The sequence below is a fragment of the Pinus tabuliformis genome, chromosome Q, assembly GCF_031772625.1.
Source record: "Pinus tabuliformis cultivar Carrire ecotype Pingquan chromosome Q, CPIR1, whole genome shotgun sequence".
Classification (NCBI taxonomy): Eukaryota; Viridiplantae; Streptophyta; class Pinopsida; order Pinales; family Pinaceae; genus Pinus; species Pinus tabuliformis.
In genome coordinates this window covers 901,196,641-901,222,309 of record NC_142296.1, presented here as the reverse complement: position 1 = coordinate 901,222,309, position 25,669 = coordinate 901,196,641, and the positions used below count along the sequence as shown (strand labels likewise).

Below are 25,669 nucleotides of genomic sequence, written 5' to 3'. Positions count from 1 at the left end.
TGAACATTAAATCAAAATTACCTTTGTGATGGTCTTTCATCATGACATCTTTCTGTTTGCATCAGCATCCTACATACATATTGACACATCTCCAAAAGATATATACTATCAGGGGTCTTTTTCTTTTTCAGACTTCATCAATGTCTTCATTACTTTCATGGAGATATCATAGTCAATTCTTTCAATCCTTGGATGTTGATTGCCTCTTCCATAGTTGCATATTTCATGATCTCTTCCTTTCTTTCTTCACACATTTCCTTTCCAGGAACTTCCAATCAGAGTTCCTCCAATTTTTGTCAACCACCTCATATTTCATATGAGGACATATTATGTTGATTTCATCTAGTCAATGTGTGACCCATGCCTTCCTACATCCTTTCAAAGGAGGAGATCCTTTCTTTTGATCATACTCTTGAGATAGAGCATTTATCCATGTTACCTGCAACCATATGACATGACTCTATTTTATCAAATACAAGCATACATACCTCATTTTCCTTTAGGTCATCTAGACTTCCTTCAGCAGCTTCCTTGATTGAAAGAACTTCAATTCCTTGATTTGCTTCACTTCTTTTGACATCATTCCACCATCCCATGAATTCCATACAAGTTGGAATTCCTGATGAGACGCTTCTTCTAGAAGGTGAACCTTCCAATTCCAACAGAGGATCTTGATCATCCTCATCCCCCAAATGCTCCTTTTGAATGATGTATAATGAGCTTAATTCTAGATGATTTTTCTTTTTCCCATAAGTACTACTTATGCTTCTAATGAGGTTACCAAGAGCTACATCTTTCTATAGGTGAAAGCCATAGACATCTATTTCAGCTATCTTTCATGCTTCTACATGATGATGTCACGAGCTCTTGCTTTCAATCATATGCTTCTATGGTGCCATCTCCTAACATGATGCATCCTATCATGCTTCTAATTATTACTACCATGATAGTAATACAATAAAACAACTTGAAAAGAACTAGGTGAGAAAGACTATCTCAATTATAGTAGAGATCTTTTACTTCCTCTTTCATAGATTTCTTCTTTTCAGCGTCCTCCACTTCTTCAGTGATATGGGCTTCTTCTCTTCCTCTTTTGATGTTGCCCTTCTTGAGTTTAGGACAATCGCTTTTGTAGTGCCCATATTCTTGACATCCATAGCATTGAACCTTTGCCATGTTCTTTATTTTCTGAGAACAAAATTTCCCAAACTTCCCTTTTCTCTTTGCCATAGCAGCGTATGCTTGAGATTGTTCATTTGATCCTACATCAGTTTTTTCTTTCAACGTGGTTTCTTCAATCTTGCATAGTGACCATAGATCCTTGAATGGAGTAGCTTCCTTCTTCTCATAAATGCTTGACGTAAAGTTACCCCATTCCTCTGGTAGTGCATTTAGTACTACAGTAGTCATCTCTTTGTCAGAAATTATTTCTCACAGATCTTGAAGTTGATCCCTTATTTCAGATATCCTCGTAAAGTATGAGGTTGTTCCTTCTTCTTTTGATATCCTTATCTTGTAGAGTTCTTGTCTTAGCGAGATTACTTCTCTTGTAGTGCTTACGGAAAACAACTCTACCAATTTGTCATACTTCTTTTAAAGTTTCAAGTTTAGATACATATGGGATGAGGGGATCCTTGATGGATTCTATGAGAATCCTTTGAGCCCTTACTTCCCCTTTCATATATCTTGCAAGTGCTTGAACATCTTCTTTTGGAGGTTTGGTGATTGAGCCCTTAACATGTTCCATGACCTCATTCTCAATGAGATTTAGATCTATACTCTTCTCCCATGTAAGAAAGTTTGAAGCCCCAACCAACTTGTTGCTTTCTTTGCAAAAAGACATTTTGACAGATTCAGATGTAGACATAAATATACTTGTGAAGATGCTTCTTCGACTTGTTGCTTCCTTGAATTTGATGATGATATAGATAACAGAAAACTTCTCCTTGATGAAGATAGTTTTCTTCAAGAGTGATCCTTGGCTCCAAAGAGAGGGAGATCACCTTAGAACTTTTGATGATGATGACAACGTCCTTGATCTTGATTCTCTTGGATGAGTAGATTTCAAGTTACTTTGATTTGTAGATCTTTTCAACTTAGAGAGGGAGATCACCTTAGAACCTTTGATGATGATGACAACGTCCTTGATTTTGCTTCTCTTGGATGAGTAGACTTCAAGTTACTGATTTGTAGATCCTTTCAACTTGAGTAGAGGTAGGGTCTTTGTGGTCTTTTTATTTGATGATGACTTGAGTGAGGATCCCAAGACTTCTTTTGGTGTAGACTTCTTCTTCGATCTAGGGTTTTGACACTTCCTTGTAGATCTTGACTTCAAGATGCTTTTAGGATGAGATGATCTTTTAGATCTGCTTTGATGCCCTTCTAGAGTTTCGATCCTTGAATGCTTGAGTGTCTCTTGATGAGTTGCCCTTCCTTGATTTGTTACCTTAGCTCTGATACCATGTTGAGAAATCTAGGGCATAAGAATTAGGTGATTTCTCTTTTATGATAACTACTTGTGAATACTTTTTACTTCTTTAAATTAGGTTCTTCTTTCACTTAAATTATTATACTGTTCTTCTTCATCAAACAACTACCAAATCATAAACAATAATGAGACAAGAGACACAAGATGTAGGTGATCAGCTAGGGCCAAAACCTTTCCAACTTGAGAGGAAAACCCAAACGAATTCTTCTTCTTAAAGAAACTTCAAATGATGAATACCAAGACCAAAGACCCTTGACTTACCAACCACTCCAAGACAAAGTCACAAGGCTTCTAAGATCAACTTCTTCTTTCTTGAGTCAACGCAAGTCAAGCTGCTTGCTTTCCTTTGGATCTCAGCTACCCTTCAGATTTTTGGCCTCTTGAATTAGACCTGCAACTCTCGGCTTCTCCAAAAACCCTAGTTGCATCACGTGTGAGGGTATCTCCACCAATTTTATACCTTGATTCCCTTCGCTTAGATAGTAAAACTTCCTTTTGCAATTCGGTTTAATGGATACCTTGTCTTCATCCTTAATCTGACCTCTAAGATGACTATGTTAGCCTTAGCTTATTCTGCAACAAATTGCACCAATTCTCCTCGCACGTGTGAAGTATATTTGCCCAAAAATAGATCAGAACTAACTCAATTTTGATCCTTATTTCTTTGCTTGGTGATGAGATTCTCCTATGGTGTTTTTCGCACTTCCTTCTTTGTCTTGGATGCTTGATCGAATTGGTCTCCAAATGATGTCGAGTTCTCTCTATATATAGGGATTTGCTCCTTGAAATAAGCCGACTTGTGAAGGGACAAGGTCAACATGCTCTTCTAGAATGGTCTCTAGATCCTTTTTATAATATGTAACATGCCCACATAGTCCTTCAATACATGACATTGACTAACTAGACTTTATGACTTGATCAAACCTAATAGCTCAAAATGAGAGCTTCGTCTATAAAATAAACCTCCTTGAGCATGAAACCCATGACTCAAGCATTACAATATAATTTTATTTTCTTCTTTACATCAATTATATAAGATCATGATTACACATGTCATTATGAAAACCGAACCTAGTTACATATTTCAACACTAATCAAATGGGTGCCATGAGAATTGAACAAATCACTCTTTAGAATAAGTTGCTAATAATGGAAAAATCACAGGCTCAGGAACTCTAGCTCAGATCAAAGGATCTGGAGCATAAGCCTCCCGGGTCACTGAAGCAAACTTCATCTTATTTTGACAAGGTCATTGATTCCATTGAGAAATGGCTAAATAAAGATAACCTTGGCAGCAAGGAAACTGAAAGGAATCAAGTTGATTCTTGCAAAATTGATCCATCATCTTTGACAGAGCAAGTTCATGAAAAGGAAGAAGAACATGTCACAAAAGTCTTGGATGTCCCAAACTTTCCGTATGTGCGTTTTCCAGAGGTAGAAAGTTGTACATTGATTGCATCATCATCAACCGAAACAAAAGTAAAAAGCAAAAAAGAAAAGGAAGAAATTTGATTTATCTTATGGTCAAGAACAACATGATATTCAGATAAGTCAAAGTCCTAGCATCTTCAGAAACCAGCACGACACATCAGAGAAGCAACCTATGGATCTGCCTAAAAGTAGGCAGATGCTCAGTATGCACTTTGTCGAAGACATCTGATGCCATGGCGTCTCTTCTATATTCTATCTCTAACCCTACTCTCTTAGTTAGGATTTCATTTCTGTCATTAGTTAGTTTCTATTCTACGCATTTATATTTTATGTATGTATCTTTCATATGTTAGTATAGTTTTTATATTCCAGCAGATGTTATATATATTTGATGTTGTATACATGATTTTGATTTTGTGCGGATATCTAGTTGATGTTAATTTGTTTTCTTGAATACAGTATTACGGATTCTCACATTCCTTCAAGCGAAGCAACGTGTTCCCAAGTAGAGCCAGATGTTGACCACACTTTATCAACAGTCCAAGAACCAGAGTACAAAGCAGCAGATAATTTTTTTCCAGAGTACAAAGCTTCCAATATTATCATTGTAAACAAAAAATTCTGCAAACTTTATTGTAAATTATGCTAGTATGACAATTGTGTCATGTAATTGCACCTATGTAAGTCTATGATTTTTGTTAAAGGATTTCATCCTACGAAGTCTTTTAACCTCCACAAATTATGTGTATTTGTAAACACGGATAATCAACAGAGTTTTTCTTCCAGCTATAACCGAAAGCTAGGGTGGGATTCGTTGACAAGGTTTTAGGTGAGTCCAAGAGTTTATCGAGTCTATTGTAAAAGTGTGTGTAGGAATAATTTGATGCATGGTCCCTCATAATTAGAACACCATGGCTAAACTACTTTATTATAAGCAGACTTGGTTTCATACTGGATCATATTGTGTCACAGAATTGGGTAATGTCTTGAGGGTCTGGTCTAAATGTGTGTTTCCCCTTCTAAGGGTTGAACTAATTGTAATATATATTTTAGTGCATAACCCCTCGCAATCAGACACCATGGCTAATTTACTTGAGGATGGAAAAATAATTAAATCCCCTCTACAGTCAATTGAATAATTTTCTGGCAAAATAAAATAAAAATCCTAAGCCAAAAAATTAATTAATTTCAAGTCAAAAAAAATTAGAGAGAAATTAATTTCTCTCCACGTGGAAAATAATCAAAAATTCATCAGTCAAAAGGAAATCAATTTTTAGAGGTTTTCCACCAAGGGAAAAATGGATATTTTAAAAAAATTTGAGCCCTTGAACCTTGGTGGTTAAGTCAATGTCAATTTTTTGAGGAAATTAATCCAAAATATTAATTTTTGGATTGATAAAATATGGTTTTTAAGAGAAATTCGAATTTTTCCTCAAAAATAAAAAATCGATAGTGAAGATTAAAAGAAGATCACGTTATTTTTTACAATCAAGATTGCTTTTACAATGATCAAACCAACTAGCCGTTATTTTCCACTTAGAGGGGTTTTCTCTATTTAAAGAGAAAGCTATTGTGCTTATATTTCCGATCATTGGGTGGAGTAATTTTCTATTGATGTAGAGCTTCTGCTCTACTGGAATTATTTTTTTCAGAATTGAAAGACTTTATGGATTTAGTTCATGGTGTTCTTCTATCCGTTGATTTGTGGTATGTACTAGCTTATGTGTTTATACTCTATATTGTGTTGAATGTTACAACTGTTCATTCATTTGTCGGTGATAAGAACATTCTATTGGTACGAGTTATCTTAGGCAATGTTTTAAAACTCCGACTTGGCCAAGAGTCGACTCCGACTCGGTATCGACTCGATCGGCTCGATTTCAATGACTCGGTCGTTGTAAAAAATACACTAAATATTTATTTATTTTTATAATAAAACATAATTTTAAAGATTTTCATTCATGTTTCCAAACACACAACATTAGAATATAAGACAACATATGATCAAAGTAGGCTCATGAATATATCCATTATATCAAAATGGCACCCCGTGCGCTGTCCAATACATATATGATCATGATATAGGGATCAAAACAAAAACACATAACCAAGGAGGCTAGAAATAGCCTCTACAACAAAAGTAAACTGTGACCAGTACTACTGGCTACTGCCAGAGGAGCCAAGATCATGTGGATCAATCTCTAGATCATCATCAGAGTCAGATAGGGGGCCCCATGGCTCCTCCTCATCATCATCTCCAACTGCAACTGTAAAAGTGGTAGCACTAGCACTAGCAGGCTGTGTAGCAGTTGCACGCTGAGATAGACGAGATATGCGCTTCTGTCGTGGCTGAGCAGAGGAAGCGCCTGCAACTGGAGGACTTGCTGGCTCTGAGGCTGAGGCTGGTACAAGTGGATCAGGATCTGCATTCAACTAAACATTATGTTCGAGTGATGCTATCGTCTGTAATTCATAATCCATATCCTCATCAAAAGCAAACTCTGTTGAATGACTCTCCACTACCCAATCTGATGTTAAATCAATGTCTTCCAACACAATGGGATCTGAATCAAGTCTTTTGTTCAGCGATTGGTTGCACTTGAGACGGACGTTGTATTGGACATATACTAGATTATTTAACCAATCAAATCACTTTGCCAATGAATTTATGCTACTGCTAATTATTCAGAGAATGCACCAGATTTAAGTATTCAGATCAGATTGCTTCAGCCAGTTAAATCAGTCCCAAAATGTAAAATAAACTTGCCAAACACAACTTATTAAAGCCCTTAGTTAATGTGTATTGATTTGTTAAGATTCTAGACTTAATTAAGAGTGTTTTTAGGGTTGCTTAGAGTGATTTTAGTTAGGATCTGTTACTGTTTTCAGAGATACCAGATCTGAAATAATTATGCAAAAAATGGAGAAAGGATAGGAAAGAGATCAAACCCTCAAGGCCCTTAGGCATTTGCCCAATAGTTGATTTTTAGGCTTGTTTAGGGTGATTTTAGTTAGGATCTGTTACTGTTTTCAGAGATATCAGATCTGAAATAATTATGCAAAAAATGGAAGAAGGATAGGAAAGAAATCAAACCCTCAAGACACTTAGGCCGTTGCCCAATAGTTGATTTGGCTAGTGAAGGCACCAATGAAGGTAGATCTGGCTTGGAATGAGAAAACTTGAACGCTTAACACCTGCAACCACATGTATTGTTCTGACATATGATAGATCAGCCACTCAAACCCCAACACCAAGCTAAAAATGCTCTCCAAGGCTTGCGGCAAGCAATATTTGAGTTGGGTAAGTTTTGAGCTTCAAAATTATGAAGAAGGGCCTTGAAAACCTGGAGATCAGTCTATGGAAGACCTACAAAACCAATGTGTTATCTTGAAAACCAATTATAGGGATGAAAAACCTCCTCTAGGGCTAGCGGCCCTATTTTAGCTAGCAACCAGGTTGAAAAAGGTTAGTAGGGCTAGCGGCTAGGGCTTTTAGACCCTAGATTATGGTTCAATGAAACTTGAGTCCTATTGAACCCTTCTCCAATGGATTCCGGCCTGCAAACCAAATATTAGCTCAAGAAATAATGAATTTTAAGCCCCAAACTCAAACCACAAAAGTAGAATGCCAAGATAGAGATTAAAATTCAATGTAAATCCTTGGCAAAATTTATTCGAAGGCTGCAAAACAAGGTTAGAAGCTAAATAGATCAACTTTGGCAGATGATTAGGGCCTCCAACCCTTGCGGCCACACTTCTTGATAATCTTTGATGAATTAGAACCACAAAAAATTGATTTGAGCGGCTAGATCAATTTGCAAAACACTTGGATCAGAAAATACTTGATGAAACCAATTTTCTGTAGCAAATTAGGCTCTCAAACCTAGTGGCCTCCTCTTCCAAGCCTAGCGTTCAAATTTGGGGACTTGGGTCTTGTAGACCAGGCCCCAAAACCCCCAGGTCCACCTTTTCCTATTGAACGCTCTTTTTCAATCTAGAAAATGATCCCTTCCAAAGGCAGATCTTCCCTAAATACCTTGGCCGTCTAGTTGGGTTAGGGCTAAAAAATTTCGTCCTTGCTTCCCTGCTTTTGATATTGACTTACGGCCCCTGCAAGGAAGAAAATAAAGCCAAATACCAAATATATACAAAAATTGAAATTAAAACCCAAACCCCACTTAAATATTTACAAAACTTCAAAAATATACATGGGTTAGTGAAGAAATAATTTACAAATATTTACAATATTAATATTAGCTCTCTTTAGCAAATTCAATTTTTGTAGCCCATGATCAAATAAAAATTTTGAGAATTTTTTAAAAAATATATTTCATGGATGAAGAATTTTGAAAAAATAGCCCAGCCAAAACCCTCTTGCAAAATAATTAGTCACAATGATACCCTGAAGCTCAAACAAGGTCGGTCCTTTCCCATAGTCTCTGAGCTTGGAGCCCAAGGGCTAGCGTACTTGTAAATCTCTATTCAATCTTAAAATAAATTGTTAGATCATATAGTCTATCAGATCACCTAAAATTAGTGTTTTGAAAACCGGCCGGCTCGGAACCGACTCAGTCGAGTTGGTTCGAGCCGATGCCCAAAAAATTGACTCGGCAATGGAAATGGTTCGACCGGCCGAGTTAGAGACAACGGCCCAAAAAACCCGTAAACAACGATTTACAAATAACAACAAAAAATAAATAAATAAATAAATTGGGGGAAAGGCTTCCCGTTCACCATATTATGAGCCTACGTTTGATGCCATACATGCTGCTGGAAAAGGCTTCAAAGGCCCTACTATGCATGAGCTAATGGGGTATCGTTTGCAAAAAGAAATTCTCTCCATTAATGAGTATTTGAAAATTTTCAAGGACTCATGGGCAAGAACAGGATGTACCATCATGTCATATGGATGGACTGATCAAAGAAACTGTACCATCATAAACTTTCTTATCTTCTGCCCACAGGGAACCATGTTTCTAAAATCAGTTGATACATCTGATAAGGTAAAATATGGGCAATTGTTGTTTCAGCTATTGGATGAGGTTGTTGAGGAGGTGGGGGTGGCTAATGTTGTTCAAGTCATCACAAATAATGCCTCTAACTATGTTCTTGCTGGTAAACTGTTAGAGGAAAAACACAGAACCATCTTTTGGACCCCATGTGCTACACATTGCATAGACCTCATGCTTGAGGATATTGGCAAATTAGATTGGGTCAAAAACACTGTAGATCATGCCAAAAGCATAACAAAATTTATCTACAATAATTCATGGATTTTGAGCTTGATGAGGAAACACATAGAGGGCAAGGATATTATTAGGCCTGCCATCACTAGATTTGCTACTCATTTTTTGATATTGCAATCTATGCTTTCACAACATAGAAACTCGCAAAAGATTTTTTCCAATGAAGAATGGAGTCAAAGCCAGTGGTCTCACAAATTGGAAGGCAAAGAATTGAAAAAGAAAGTTAATGAAGAAATATTTTGGAGAAAGGCAACAGAGATTGTGAAGCTTGTTGAGCCACTGGTTAAGGTGTTGCAGTTGGTGGATGGGGAAAGATTGGCTATGGGCTTCATTTATGAGGCTATGGATCAAGCAAAGGAGCGAATAAAGAGGGCATACAAGGATAAAGTGGCTAAGTATGGGCCCATTTGGGCAATCATTGGTGAAAGATGGAACAATCAACTCCATCGCCCTATACATGCAGCTGGGTATTTTTTTAACCCATGGTATCATTATAAAGCTAAGGCGACAGGAGCTTTGAGGGGGGAGGTTAGAGATGGATTGATTGACTGCATTGATCGCATGATCCCATGGAGTGTGATCAGCTGGAGATACACCGACAGGTCACAACCTTCAACAATGCCTCAGGTACCTTTAGGAAGAACCTAGCAAAGATTGCAAGGGAAGTAGATGAGCCAAATAAACAAAAATTTCAATTTTCTACTTATTTTGTTAAATCGTTTATAATTTGAAAGTTGGATATAATTTGTAATTTTGTTGAGCTAACACATTACACTCCTATGTTTTTTGCAGCACAATGGTGGGAGGCTTTTGGTAGCCATTGTCCTGAATTGCAGAAGTTTGTAATTCGTATTTTGAGTCAAACTTGCAGTGCTACTAGGTGTGAGCGCAATTGGTCTATCTTTGAGAGGATTCACACAAAGAAGAGAAACTGTTTGGATCAAAAACGGTTAAATGATCTAGTATATGTCCAATACAACCTCCAACTCAAGCACAACCAATTGCTAAACAAAAGACCTGATTCAAATCCCATCGTGTTGGAAGACATTGATCCAACATCAGATTGGGTAGTGGAGAGTCATTCAACAGAGTTTGCTTCTGGTGAGGATATGGATTATGAATTACAGATGATAGCATCACTCAAACATAAGGTTTAGTTGAATGCAGATCCTGATCCACTTGTACCAGCCTCAGCCTCAGAGCTAGCAAGTCCTCTAGTCGCAAGCGCTTCCTCTGCTCAGCCACAACAGAAGCGCATATCTCGTCTATCTCAACTTGCAGCTGCTGCACAACCTACTAGTGCTACTGCTACCACTTCTACAGTTGCAGTTGGAGATCATGAGGAGGAGGAGCCATGGGGCCCCCTGTCTGACTCTGATGATGATCCAGAGATTGATCCACATGATCTTGGCTCCTCTGGCAATAGCGAGTAGTACTGGTCACAGTTTACTTTTGTTGTAGAGACTATTTCTAGCCTCCTTGGTTATGTGTTTCTGTTTTGATCTCTATATCATGATCATGTATGTATTGGACAATCCACTGGGTGCCATTTTGATATAATGGATATATTCATGAGCCTACTTTGATCATATGTTGTCTTCTATCTATATTCTAATGTTGTGTGTTTGGAAACATGAATGAAAATCTTTAAAATTATGTTTTTCTATAAAATAAAATAAAAATATTTAGCGTATTTTTTACAACGATCGTGTCATTGAAATCGAGCCAACCGAGTCAATATCGAGTCAGAGTCAAAGTCGGAGTCGACCCTTCGCCGAGTCAGAGTTTTAAAACATTGAGCTCTACCCCCTTGCTATGAGGCCACTACCCCAAGTCCTATGCAATGAAATGTATAGTATAACTAAAAGAAGGACTAAGTTAAATCATCCCAACCCCTATGCAATGAAATGCATATACAAGAAAAGGGAGGCTTGTGAAGCAAAATAAAAGAATATAAGAAATAGGCAAATGAAGGGGCAGTAAGGCACAATGTTAAAGAAAGGTTAAGTCAATGCATAGGCACTCCTACAAAGGTATAAGCATGTCAATGACACCATTGCCATGAAGTAAACAGCAAGTTATACCATTGTTATTTCCACTCACATATTGATGGGCCTTTCTAGAAATATTCCTTTTCTTCAGTACTAGCACACCTAAATACTAATACGATTTTATGATGATCCTCCAATACTTAAACCTGGAAAATTGCATAATGTCATAAGCTAGTGTGAACTTTGAAGAAAAAGATACCTAATGTAACCTACCCAATGGCCTTTACATTGGACATGACTCACCATTTATGTTGCATTGACTTTTGTACATATATCAAATAGTCTCACTTAGATGCTTGGAGCCCTTCCTTGGTGACGAGACGTGAACCTTTGGAGTACATTGATGATGTCTTCTTCCAAACTTTATTGAGGTCATTGGACCTTTTGATGACTTGGCACCTAAGAAATCGGATTTGTCCTCCCCCCCCTCGTGTACCGAATCCCACAAATCGGACACGATTCTCTAGGACACATGTCAAATTCTCGTGTCCAACGTGCCCTGGATCGTGTCCTGGAGTACACCCATCTATGATTGTTGAAGATTGCAGATACACAGTATGTTGAAGTGGTTAAGGGAGGTCAAGACCGCTCTTAGGGCCATGGTTATTTCAGAGTTTTGGTCTTTTTGGAGAAAGACAGATTAAGCAGCCTCAAAAAGAGTGAAAGACACGATGTTCGATGATGCCTAGTGGGAGAGGGTAGATCTCACTATTAAGATTATGGACCCTATCATTACTTTGCTACAATTTGCAGATACAGACCAACCCATCCTAGGAGAGGTTTATGAGGGATGGGATTCCATGATTGAGTTTGTGACGACCATTATTTTATAGAGTGTGTGCCCCGAGTATGAGACATCATCAGAGGCCTTCTTCACCACCAGACAAGATATTCTTATCAGCAAATGGGACAAGAATTGCACACCTTTGCATTGTTTGGATCATCATTGAACCCAAAATACTACAGCCATGAGTGGCTAAATGGTGGACCTTCCCACAGATTCCTTCCTCACATGGATGGTGAAATTTCACAAGTGAGGAAGGATGCACTAATGCGGATTTTTCAGGATAGAGCATCCCTTTACGAGGTGGAGGATGCCTTTGCAGAGTTTTCCACTGGTACTCGGCAATTTGCAAGCTATGATGTGATTAGAGACAGGGGGCTAAGAAGCCCTATTCTTGGTGGGCAACTCACGGGGCAACAAGCCATCATCTACAACAGTTAGCCATGAGGCTCCTCTCTCAGGTGACTTCATCCTCTTGTTGCGAGAGGAATTGGAGAACATATGGGAATTTGTATAGTGTCAAGAAGAGCAGGCTCGAGCAGTACAGGGCAGAGACAATGGTGTATGTGCACACCAACCTTCGTCTTATTTACAGGCAGAGGGATGAGTGGTTGAAGGGAAAGACAAAGATGTGGGATGTTTTTCCTGATGATATGGGTTTGGATAACAATGTTGAGTTGGCATTGGCCAACTTCGATCTTAATGGCCCAATGCTCGACCCTGTCACTTTTGATGATGGTGATAATATTGAGGGGTCATCCTCCACACTAGCAGATGTAGAGATGAAATTGGATATAGAGGAAGAGAATGCAACGGATGATAGTGGTGACCATGCCAGTGATGTTGATTTTGATGATGATGATTGATGACTCATGAGTCATGAACTACCTACTACCTTGAGGCTTGTAGTTGTTTTGTATTTGTTATTTCTATTTGCCATTGGCATTGCTACTACCTATGCAACACATTTTGATTTTGATGACTTGTTAAATTTGGCAACTAGGGCCAAACTTCACCTTGGGCAGCTCATATTAGGCAGTTGATATTTTTATTGGATTCCTCTCTCCGAGAGGTGTAGGATTGATCTAAAGATCATCCCATTCTAACATGTACAAATGGAATTATGAATTTATTTTGATTATGGACAAATTGTCAAGGTCAACCAGCCATCTAATTTGCACCCTCAAGCCCACAACATTTCATATAAATACAAGGAGCCTCCTCCTCATTTTGTCATCTCACACACACTCATTCTTTTATCTCTCCTTCGTTGATTGGGTACAAATTTCAGAGGCAACTCCCCACACGTGCAAAGGATTGTAATTTTCTGTTCCAGCCATTGACCAGCGTTGACTGAAACTGCAAGAGGTTGTTTTGACTTGCGTTGACCTGTTTTGACTACGGTTTTGTGTGGGGGATCTCTGTTTGGGTAGGCCACATTTCTGGGCATAGAAATCGAGGTTGTTTGACCATTGTTTGACCAGCGTTAACTGCAAAAGGGTTTGCTGCAACATTGACTTTCGTTGACCAAATTTAACTAGACTTTTTCAAATTGTTTTTGGGCTGATTTGACTAGCTGTTGGAGGCCGAGTTGACCGAGTTTGACCAAGCTGTTTTGAAGGTCAAAATCTGCCTTGTTGACCAGCGTTGACTTTCTAGTTAAGGCTTTCTGTCACTGTTGTTTGACAAGTCATATTTCACTTTGATTGGGCAAGTGAAAATTGTATATTGTACTCTCTCTCTGTGCTGAACTTTTGAAGAATTATAAGAAGAATTGATCAAGGGTTTCCCCACATTAGGGTTTGTCCCTGGCCGGTGTCGTATCTTGTGTCCTCTTGTCTTGGCTTGTCTTCTACTGTTATTGTTTATGTTCTATCTACATTTTACTATCATGTTGATATGATTGCTAAATTGGATATTGATATTGGGCTAGTAAGAAAATTGAAGTAAAATTGCTCTTAAGCATAGAACATACCATTGTTATCTAAAATTAACATGACTTAATGAGAAAACTGCAATTTCTTGTCTTTAACCCTATTGGAACATTGATGAATCTATCACAATTGTATCTATATGCATAATGTTACTTTGTAAAACTTACAAATTTTAAGTTTACAATGTAGAATCTAGATCTATGTCTGAATTTGTATCATGAATGAGAATTTGTGTAAGAAATATCTATTTAGTATATATATATATATATAACGTGTCCTATTTCGGGTGGGTCAATGTGCCCATGTCCCCATGTCAGGTGACTTAGCTTGGCACCCTTATGGAGACATCCTACCATTCATATGAGTTGAGACATTACAGCGTCTTGACAGATATGTCACCTTTTCATGATGAATAGACACTTCGGTGATGACATGATACCCTTGGGAGCATGTTATGACTCTTGGTGATGAAACATTACAACCTTAGAAGACAATGTTTCACCTTTTGAAGCCCCTACACTCTACATAAAGTGAGTCATCCACTTTGAAGAGCATTTGTGCACCACATGTGGCCTTGTAGCAAACATTTATGATGAATGAATTGATATTTTGAGTATTATTCTTCATTTATGAGGCATCGTTGGGGATTTTGAGACCTATCCACTTTTGTACCATGGATATTTTATATGTTCTTGCCTTATCTTTATGGTTTGTAAGAGATAAAAGCATTATTTTATGTTTTTATGGCTTTTAGTAGATGGGAAGGAGCTAGATCTCTCATATAACTAACACAAGAACTCCTCACTTGTAAATAGTTGTTACTTGTGGAGATATATCACTACTTGTCTACTTTTCTTCTCTTTTATCTAAAAAGTTATAGAAGGATGACTAGATTGTCTTCTTGTGGAGATAGTACTATGGATGGTCTTGCAACTTATATGGATTTTCATGGCTAGGGTTTATGGATGCAAATGATTTCTTGGGTAAGTGGTCTCTTTAAATCTTGTTGGATTTGTTTATGAATGATTATTCAATGTAATTGTACTTTTCTAGTGGAGAGGGTGCATTCTCTTGGTTTCATCTTGGATAAATCCCTTCTTAAAAACTCTAGGAAGATGTCTAGTGGATAGTCTTCCCTTGAATTTTCCGGAATTTGTAAAAAAAAATCGGTGAATATTCTAGGGCTAGTAGTGGACAGCCCTAGATTCACGTACTTTCTCCCAAGGGATTCCTTAGTTGACCCATATGCCCCAAAATAATAAGTAGGCACTAGTTTTCTCCAAACAGTCAATCATAAAATCCAAAACATAACTTGTATTTTATCGTTTTAGGATTAAATTAGGATTTACAACAGCCCTGCATAAATTTTCAGCCACAGAGAAGCTTGACATTTTGAGTGTCTGTGCATCTAAAACACCTACAATTAATTTGATTCTATTTTGTCTTGCTGTTTTCATTTACAGACCTATTAGAGCTAGACATCTTGTTGTCTAGGGTTATTATACGCATTGCAATTTTCAGATTTGGTTAGTTTGATAATGCCCTAGTTTTCATTGATAATTACTTGTTCAACGACTGTTTTATTTGCTGCTGTTATAATTTTCCCTATTGCTGCAATTTATCTTCTTTCATGCAAGTTCTGCAACAGCTATAGCATTTTCTTCTTTTGTAGTGTTTGAGGATCTTCCATTGATAAATATCAACTTCTGTTATGCAGATTTTCACAGTTTATCATATTGAGAAACAATGCTTTTGGATTGATAATATGTCCTGAGTTTTAACTTGCTAACTATTCAAATCTGGAAATTGCATTAATTAACCACTTTGTTCTTACCTTGCATATTATATCGTATTGGTCATATTTTGAGTAGTTAGATAAGTGTCCTTAGACTTGATCCCTTCTTGCCATAGGAACCCTAGAAGCAACTAGGGAAGCCTCCCTTGTGTAGGACCCATCCTTCACTAAAGTGAAGGAAGTTGTTGCCTAGTTGACAGTGGTAACACTTCCATGTTACATTACTTTTAAGCACCATGTGAAGGGTTTGCACTAAGGTGCTATATTTTGTGATAATGGTTCCTACATACAACAATTAATAGGAGCCTTGGCTGTAATGCTTAAAATTATGAAATCGGACATCATCATACAACTTCATGATCATTGATCATCAGTCATCTGTTTTAGTCATCTACAAGGCATGCATCAAGTCGTCAATCATGTTTTTTGGCTCATCGTATGTTCAGTCAACCACAAAATCGTCCATTGTGGTTTGCCTTAGGAAATCCACATTTGGTTGTGGCTGACATTTATGATCACTGCCCTTCATCTAGTGTTGAAGATTATGGTAAAACAATGAAAAACTCCCCCATGTGGTGACTTTGTGATAGCCAATAAGAGAATATTTTTGTGTATAAACAGAATATAACTGCTCTTCAGATGGCTAGGATTTATGATAGTTGCTATTAAACTATCAAAAGTATTAAGGTCATTGTTTCAAGACAAAAATACCTCTCCATGGAACATATAGAGCTGATAAGTGAGCACAATTGTCTAACAAGGAAACAAAAGTTTTGTATAAAAGTCATACATTTCACATCAAAATCAGTTCAAAGAAACAAATGGAACACTTAAAAAGGAAAAAAGCGTTCAAATTTCATGCCTAGCACGTATTTAAATACCTCTAAGATGTATCACAAGTTTAATAGATAGTTTAAATAAGCCGAAGAATAAATCAGGTTTAAAAAGACATCCAATGAGTTCACCTACCTACAATTGAAACAAGAATTTTGTTGACTTTCTGTGGAACAGAAGAAGCATGAATTTCCTTGGCTTTTTATGGAACATGAGGAGCAAGAAGTTTCTTTTGAATTTGATTTACTGATACACAACAGGCCATCAGTCAATGTACTTCCAGAACTGCTAAAAGAGGCATCTCCACTGGTATTTTCTTGACCTTCAATCACTGATGCTTTTGGCTTTGATATATCCCCGTTGGAGCTCAAAATCGAGCCAGAGCCAGCTCGCAGTTTCTGCAACGTAGACTCTAATATACAATTTTCAAACAACAAGTTCAGTCATTCAAGCAAGTTTAGTAAAAATTGCATAAAAGATTCCACATGATATGCACGCTGTTAAAAACTGAGAACATTCAGATTCTAGAAACTATGATGGAGAGGGAATTATTAAAACGGTAAACAAGTAGGATAAGTAATGGCTCTAGAAACAAAGTCAACGTAAAATATTCCCATTATAATTTGAATCAACAAATGTAGGATAAGCATGCCTGAGAGTATTCAAAAAGAGAATAAATCATAAGCAACACATTTTATCACGTGAATACATGATTTCTAAGTTCAATCCGCGAAAATTTGAGGAAGCGTAGTGGCAGGAAGCCTTATGATACCAGCCTGGGTTTTAATGGGGGTTACGGGAGTTTCTTTGGAAACAGGGATGTCCACAACAAAGATCCCTTGCTTGTTACCCTGTCAAGCACAAAGATTCTCGAGAAAAATAGGAAGATGGACAGCCCTGCATTGGTGCAGCCTATCAGGGCAGTCAAAAAGTGTAAATGCAAGGTTCTCATCGCATCCCTAGTTCAGCAAGTCGAGGCCCAAGAAATGGAAATACTTGAGTTTAAAAGAGAACAAAATGTACAGAGATTAGTGGTTAATACAGAATGGGAAGACCAGCAAAGTTTAAAGATTCAAATATCCCACCAAGAGATGAATGCCCTACGTCAGGAGATATCTAATCTCAAAGAAAAGTTCAATCAGAGAACCAGCAGCACTAGTGGATCAGCAATATCACGCCCTCAGCTAGCAGCCTGCTTCTCGGAACATCATGAACCTCTCCGAGCAGAAAGCCAATCCAGTGGTCTCGAGAATCATTCTAAATCAAAGTAGTCAACGTTTTGCTTTAGCAGATTTTGCATGGGGGCAATTCTGCAAGCTGTATACTTGCAGAATCCCCTATTTTGATGTATAAAGGATACTTGTAGAAGATAGTTTTGTATTTCTTGTTGATAAGATAGTTTTGTATTTCTTGTTGATAATCGCTATCAGTTAAAATTTCTGGGGCAAAAGAGATGTAATACCAAATATATTTGCCGCAACCAGGCACAGATTTTCAATACAAAATATATACTCTCTTGTCAAAAGAAAAAAATGAAGTTAAATCCTCAAATTTCTTCCTTAATCCTTTAGAATATTCAATATCTTCGAAGAAATTGTTCCCTTTCGCACCTTTTCAAGTAAATGCCATTAAGTTCTCCAGAGTAAAATCGAATGCTTTCAACAGGTTGGCAGGATCAATCTAATGAAAATTGATAGAAAACTGGTGCAATCAAATATGTTCCTCTCCAATAGAAAGCCAATATCTCAATAAATTGTTTCTTATCAACTATTTTATCAAAACAGTGTTAAAATTTCAGAGGCGAAGACTGGTTGCTTTTACCAATTAAAGAAAATTATAAAAAAAAAATGCCAATAGGGGTAAGCAAATTTGATCTTCCTAATAGGTGAAACTTGCTTGCCCCTAGTCAAAAGGCCATGTGGCTACATCTGGTTACAAAGCCCAGTTCCCAAAACCAACAACATACGTTACTCAATAACTGGGACACGGAGTATCAATCAGAATGGGTTTGGTTCAAAAAGGATAATGTATACGACCAAAAAGGCATACATTTCAGCACCACTGTGACTTTCCAAACGTATAATCAGAAAATACACTTCAAAAGTGAGTATATATATATATATATATATAAAACTCATTCCACCGTTCAAGAGGAGATCTCTACAACTCTGATGGAGGCATGGCGGGGGACAGGTGCGAGTCCTGCAGACGCATTCCACCAAAAAGGTGTTGTTTCACAGGTGAGAATAATGGCTTGCTATGCCATCCCCTAGTGTTCCGCTCTAGCGGAGATCCCCAACTGCTTGAGACATGGCTGGGAACAGGTGTGAGTCCTGGGTATTTCGACTGAAGAAATACCCAATATCCGCCATATAGAGGCATTTTAACCAACCATAAGTATGATCCTTTCCTAGAATGACCATCACTGGGCAGTTGACCTTTCATTGGCAGTTAAGTCCGAAAAACCAGACTTTTTGGCGATTTTTCATAGGTAACAATGAAGCATCACTTGTAACGGAAACAGATAGACACCCATTGGTACCACTGCTAATTAGGGTAAGCACTTAACCAATAGTCAATTTTATGCATAACAAAAACGCACTGGGAACTGTAATACCCATTCAGATCTGATGCCCAGTCAATACAACAATAGTTTATTCCTCAGTGTGGCAAAACTACATGACATTTTCAGCTGATATATTTCTCGTACTGAATCCATACACACAACACTGTTCACAGCTTCAACTGAAAAATCAAGCTTGCCACCATTAAGGAAATCTGATTCCGATTTCATGTGTCCATCAACTCCATGACAGACTCAACAGACCGTTCTCGTGTAAATACAATACAAATACTAGCCATTGAATCCATAATAATAAAATAAATTGAGATTGCAGACCCTAGGTGTATATCGAAAAAACTCACCATAAATAGAGAGAGCATCGTCCTTGGTCAATTTGGATTGAGGGCGATCTGGGCATGTAGATGGAGGGCGCCTTTTGACACCCAACATATTGAAACCTCCAAACTCCATGAAAAACACCACGCCCAGATACCTCAAAAATAACAAAAACACACGTATTTACCTCTCGAGTCCATTGATAGAGATTAGGATGTTCAATGTATACTGTAAACGTGGCACGGACCCAAATGACTTTACAGGGACACCCAAATAATATTGGTCGTTTCTCTTCTTCATGGAATGGGAAGCGTTGGCATTGATGTGCAGTGTCCTCTGTTACAAACGAAGGAACCAATGGCAGTGGGAGGATAGCTTGTTTTACACGTGACCAGATCTTCCCAAATTACTTTATTGGTGACCAGACGAAGAATGGCTCGCTTTGTTGAGCGAAGAGGTTCCCATGTTCTCAACTGAACTTAGCCGTATTGACCCAAAAAGTTGAGCTCTGTATTGGGCCAAATAGAATGGATAGTTATAAATCTCCACATGCTTCTCGAGTTAGATCTTTGGCGGGAAGCATAAGGAGAATGCCAATAAAGACCCTTTATTGGCAATATCGCACTTTATAAAATACCAAATTAGGACTTATTGATAAGTTATAAATCGATAGAGATTTCCAATGAATCTATATCATTGATGAGAAAGGTTTTTTAATGATAGATTGTATAAAGAGTAGAAAAATTTGGATGCATTAAAATAACAAATGGTTTAGTAAATAAGATATTTACTTGAATGTGTGTCTCATAAATATTAAAGAGTGGAAAAGTTCCACAAGCTTACTTGGGATAAGGAGTTAGGAAAAAAGAAAAAGTATTATTTGAAGTGTTTAATCTCACTCATAGTCATCAACCAAAAGCATACATAGAGGTCAATATCTCTTGGAGAGACAAAATTCTTATTACTTAGTTAAGGACTAATTCTCATCAACTTCGTTGTGAAACAGGGTGCTCAAAAAGGCCAGAAAAGTGGAAACAGAAAAACATTTCATTTTAAAATGTAAGGCCTTCAAACTGCAGCTAGCTCTTAGGATGATCTATTTAACGAGGGGTTTGTCCAGAAGCTCAGAGAATTTATTCTGAAGCTTCACAGAAAAAGAGTCAAATACATCAAGTAGATGACGAAGTAATCTGTCCCATAGGTTATCTTTAGCCTCGTGGACCTTAAAATAATTTCTTTCTTTTTTTCTTAAAGACAAAAGGGTTTATGTGTATGTGTAAACTATTGCTAAAGAGCTTATTATTTATAGAAAAAAAAAAACTAAGTATCTGAGTTAAAGTTTAGAGAAAAAATAAACTTTGAGCGGATCAAGGCCAATTTGATTTTTTGAAATAAATTGATTAAAATTAATTAAAATAAGGTCCATAATAGTTATTAAATAAATTTAAAATTTGATTTGTGAAATAAATAAATTTAAAATTTGATTTGTGAAATAAATTAATTAAAATAAAGTTCATAATAATTATTAAATAAAATTAAAATTAATAAAATAAAATTGGGTTAACTTCAAATTGATATTCAAAAATTTTAAATTAATATTTAAATAGCTTTTAAAATTAATTAATAAATGATGACTAAGTTTCAAACAAAGTCATTATAAGAATTAGATAATAAAATTTTATAATTAATTGTAATTGACCAAATTACACCAAGATCTCAATAAAAATTAAATAATGTTAAGAATTATGAAATTATGGAAGCAAATTAAAATGATCACATCAAATTAAAATGAATTTAAAGAGCAAAAAAATTTAAGATGAAAATTAATTAATTAGATAGGAAATTATAATGGATAGCAATAAATAATCATAGTTCAGTAATAAAGACATAATGAGGGTCCAGTTGGAAATGAAGAAAAAACACAATAAAGTACATGAAGGGGATTGGGAAATGGGGTTCAAAGAAACAGCGAAAAAAGGATGAGGATAATGACGAAATTTAATGATGAGAAAGGAGCGGGGAAGGGGTGGCCAAGTCAAAGGAGAGGGCAAACAAAAGGGAGGTGGTGGGCGAGGGGAGGAGAGATACCTCAACTAAGGGGGCATGAATTAATATGTGAGATGGACTGGCTAAACTTGTATCCAATTTTTTTATATATTTGGTTTATGGGTTGTTGGATATATTTTGGTGTTATACTGGAAACAACTAAGTTTGAATTTGAGCATTTGCCCAAATTACTCCAACAAATTACCAATTGACCATAATAATAAAAAAGAAAACATCAAACTAATAATAAGTGTTTCCATATACTTCCTCCGGAATTAAAACGAGCCCGAGCTCTGCAACCCTCAGCCCTGTAAAAATGAGATCCGCACCCTACACGAGTTGCAGACGGCGAGCTCTCGCCCTTTACTGGCTTGGCTCCTGCGGACCTGCTTGCCTGAGGCCTCATTGCTTGTTGCGGCCTGACTTTCATGAATCGAGCTGCTGGTTGACAGGCCCGATCCCAGGGATTGCGACCATAGAGGGGTTGGGCACTCCCTAGGCGGCTCTTCCGCCTCCTCCGCCGATCTCGCCTTCTGAGGCTTTCAATAGGCTCTTGGCTGGGCTGCCAAAGAAGAAAAATATTGAAGCTGCGAAATTTGTTAAAAGATTGGACGATATTCATGTGATCTCCCTCCCTCCAGAAACCCCGATCCAAGTTTCCCTGTCATTGGTTGAACAGGCTCTCATCGGTTAATTCATTGGGCTATGGTCGTCCCCAAAAACCACTGAAAGCTGGGTCAACAGAAACTAAGCGCCATTGATCAAAGAAAGTGTCACCTCTTACTTTCTCGGGAGAGGATACTTCCTCTTCGAATTCACATCAAAAGACGACAAAGACATGATCTTCCAAAATGGCCTCTACTTCATGGGCCCTCAGGGTCTGTATTTGAATAAATGGACCCCAGACTTCGATCCGATAGTAGATGTGCCCAAAGCAGTCCCGGTGTGGGTCAGGCTTCCAAATCTCCAAGTGCACTGCTGGAATTGGGATTCTCTGAGACGCATTGGAAATTCCCTGGGGAAATTTATAGATTGTGCGAACAACAAGGACCAGTACAGCTGTGCCAGGATCTGTGTAGAAGTAGATCTGGAGGTGGGACTACCAAAGGCCATCACAATAAAGGTCGGAAGTTGGACGCACATGCAGAAACTAAACTATGAGTAGCTACCCTTCAAATGCCGGAAATGCCATGTTTATGGCCATTTCGCCAGAGGCTGCCCGACCATCAATGAGGCTGTGCAGGGGGAAGAGGATGGATGGAATCAAGTCAAGCGATCTAAACCCTATCCCAAGAATCAGAAGCAGGGAGGCCCTAATGGCAAAGGAATCCATCAAGCCACTGTCCAGCAGATCCCCATCAAATCCGCTCCAGAAAATAAGTACGATCCCCTAAGTTCGCAACCAAAGAACACACAAGAGGGCGAGGTCCAAAAGGAGGCAGAAGCTACTCAGGAGATCGAGGCCCAAAAACTAGCTCCCACAAGCAAAGTTACCCCCCCAGCCTCCCACAAAGGAACAAGTGTTGAAGACCCAAAAGGTATGATTATAGAAGATGAGGAAGAAGAGCAGGAAATGAAAGAATCAGAAGAGGAAGGAGAAATAGGAGAGTCCCATACCTCGGTAAGAAGATCTACAAGAGGCCAGAAAACTGACAGGGAAAAAAGGGAGCAAGAGACCTACAAAGAGAAACTTCAGGGCAGCCAACCAACTTTGGAAAAAATGCTAGCCTCAAAGCCCAAGATACTAAAAAACCTGCCCCAAGGCTCCAAGGGAGCCCACCAGAAGCATAAATAATGAAGGTCATCTCCTGGAATTGCAGAGGTATGGGGAGTAAAGCTAAAGAAGAAGCCATCAGAAGCCTAATCAGGACAGAAACCCCAGACTTACTTCTCGTCCAGGAGACAAAGCTGGAAGACATAGTCTTCCTTCAAGCAAGCAAGAAACTTTGGAATAAAAGTGAAGCAAGAGCAATCTCTGCCCGGGGTGCCTCAGGAGGGATAGGCACTCTTTGGAATGCCAATAAATTTACAATCCTATTTGAGGCTAGGAATACTCATTGGTTGTTGCTGAAAATGCAGAACTTGGACACTAAGGAAACGTTTTGTCTATTCAATGTTTACTCTCCAGTCAATGTTGGGGAAAAAAAAGATTGTTGGGACTCTATAAGGCACCAAGCAGATTTGACAAACCTGGAAAATATAATAATTGTTGGCGACCTCAACCTCACTCTCCATTCATCAGAAAAAAGGGGAGGCAACGTAGTTCAAGACCCGGCAAGGGAATGGGTGGAGGACATAATGCAGGACTAGGACTTGCTGGACATCAAACCTTCTTCCGGTAAGTACTCTTGGTCTAATAAAAGAGTGGGCCCTGGACACATTGCTGCCAGGCTAGACAGATTTATTATTCAAAGTTCCTATTTGTTGCTAGGTTTAGAGCCCAGAATGCATATTCTTGCTAGCAGCATCTCGACCATAAGCCCATAAAGCTAGAACTGCTAGTTCACCTTGACCTGGGTCCTAATCCATTTAGATTCAGCCCTCTCTGGGTAAAGGAGCCAGACTTCATGCAAATTGTCAAGGAATGTTGGAATCAGCCAGTTAAAGGATCACCATTCTATATTTGGGAGGAAAAGCTCAGAAGGGTGAAAGGAGCTCTAAAAAGGTGGGCCAAAATGTTGTCCAATCCGGATACAGAAAGGAAAACCATTAAAGCTGCTCTTGTTTCCCACCAAACTTGTATGGAGAACGCTATTCTCACAAAGGAGTTATTAGATCAAGAAGCCCAGTTGCAACAGCGCTACCACAAAGCCTGCTTAGCTAAAGAAGAGTATTGGAGATTAAAATCTCGTAACCTCTAGCTTAAAGAAGGGGATAGGAACACTGCTTTTTTCCACAAACAAGCCCAAGCAAGGAAATGCTTCAATACCATCTCAGAGATTAAAGAAGAGAGCGATATTCATAAGGATTTTGTTCACATAAAGAAAGTAGCCTTTGCTCATTTCCAAAACCTGTATAGTGAAGACAAGGACCCAAGCCACTATTCAGATCTGTTAGATAATATACCCTATGTAATTACTCAGCGAATGAATGAGACTCTTGAGGCCAAAGTCACTAAAGATGAAGTCAAAAAGGCTCTTTTTGATATGGACCCTGATAAGACCCTTGGGCCGAACGGTTTCTCTGCTAGATTCCTTCAAGCTTGTTGGACGATTGTTGAAAATGACCTCCTCAAAATGGCTCAAAAGTCTCAAAATACACAGAAAATAGGAGGCAGTACTAATTCTGCATTTTTAGCCCTCATACCCAAGGAAAAAGGCGCCAATAACTTCAGCAGATTCTGGTCGATTTGCCTATGCAACACAGGGTATAAACTAATCTCCAAAGTAATTGCAAATAGACTAAAGTTCATTCTTCCCAAAATAATTCCAGAGAATCAAGGAGGCTTCATCCAAGGAAGGCAGATCGTGGACAACTTCATCCTGGTGCAAGAGGCAATTCATTCAAGTCTCCTCCGAAAAGAGCAAGGCATGGTGATTAAACTTGATTTAGCAAATGCTTTTGATCGAGTAAATCACAATTTTCTTTAAATGTTATGAGCAAGTTTGGTTTTGGAGCAAATTTCATTAAATGGATCCGGGCATGCGTCTCAGAGCCATGAATTGCTCCTCTTGTTAATGGAAGAGCCACAGATTTTTTTAAAGCTTCGAGAGGACTTAAACAGGGGTGCCCTCTATCCCCTCTGCTCTTTGTCATCCAAGCCTCAGTTCTTAGCTTCATGTTAGACAAAAAGATGCAAGACCAAGATATTAATGGATTGTGTATTGCAAGAGGGCTCAAAAATATTAATCATGCCTTGTTTGCGGATGACACTCTACTTTTGGGTCCTGCCTCTATCTCCTCTGCCACAAAATTCAAAGCGGTTCTGGATGATTTCAGTGAGGCCTCAGGCAGCGTTGTTAATAAGAGAAAATGCCACATTTTCAGCTGGAATATTACGCCCAGATTGCTATCTGCCATTTCTAGATGTTTGGGCTTTGCAGCTTCCACTTCTTGGTCTTCTTTTAAATATTTGGGCCTCCCTGTATCTCACAAGAGACCTGCAAGCAAATATTGGCTCCCTCAGCTGGAAAAATTCAAGGCTAAGATTCAAGCCTGGGG

General features: G+C 38.2%; 1 protein-coding gene across 1 annotated transcript in view; it reads right to left on the bottom strand.

The window, feature by feature from the left end:
- LOC149222379 (uncharacterized) overlaps positions 1 to 20,045 on the bottom strand; it is a 65,508-nt gene extending 45,463 nt beyond the window's left edge. Inside the window, exons 1-2 of the mRNA XM_089385416.1 lie at positions 19,489 to 20,045; positions 16,699 to 16,975 (exon numbers count right to left, since the gene is read on the bottom strand). Coding sequence (XP_089241542.1) covers positions 16,699 to 16,975; positions 19,489 to 19,597 — 386 coding nt within the window. The 5' untranslated portion in view covers positions 19,598 to 20,045. The remainder of the gene's footprint in view (positions 1 to 16,698; positions 16,976 to 19,488) is intronic.
- Positions 20,046 to 25,669: the final 5,624 nt, after the last annotated feature.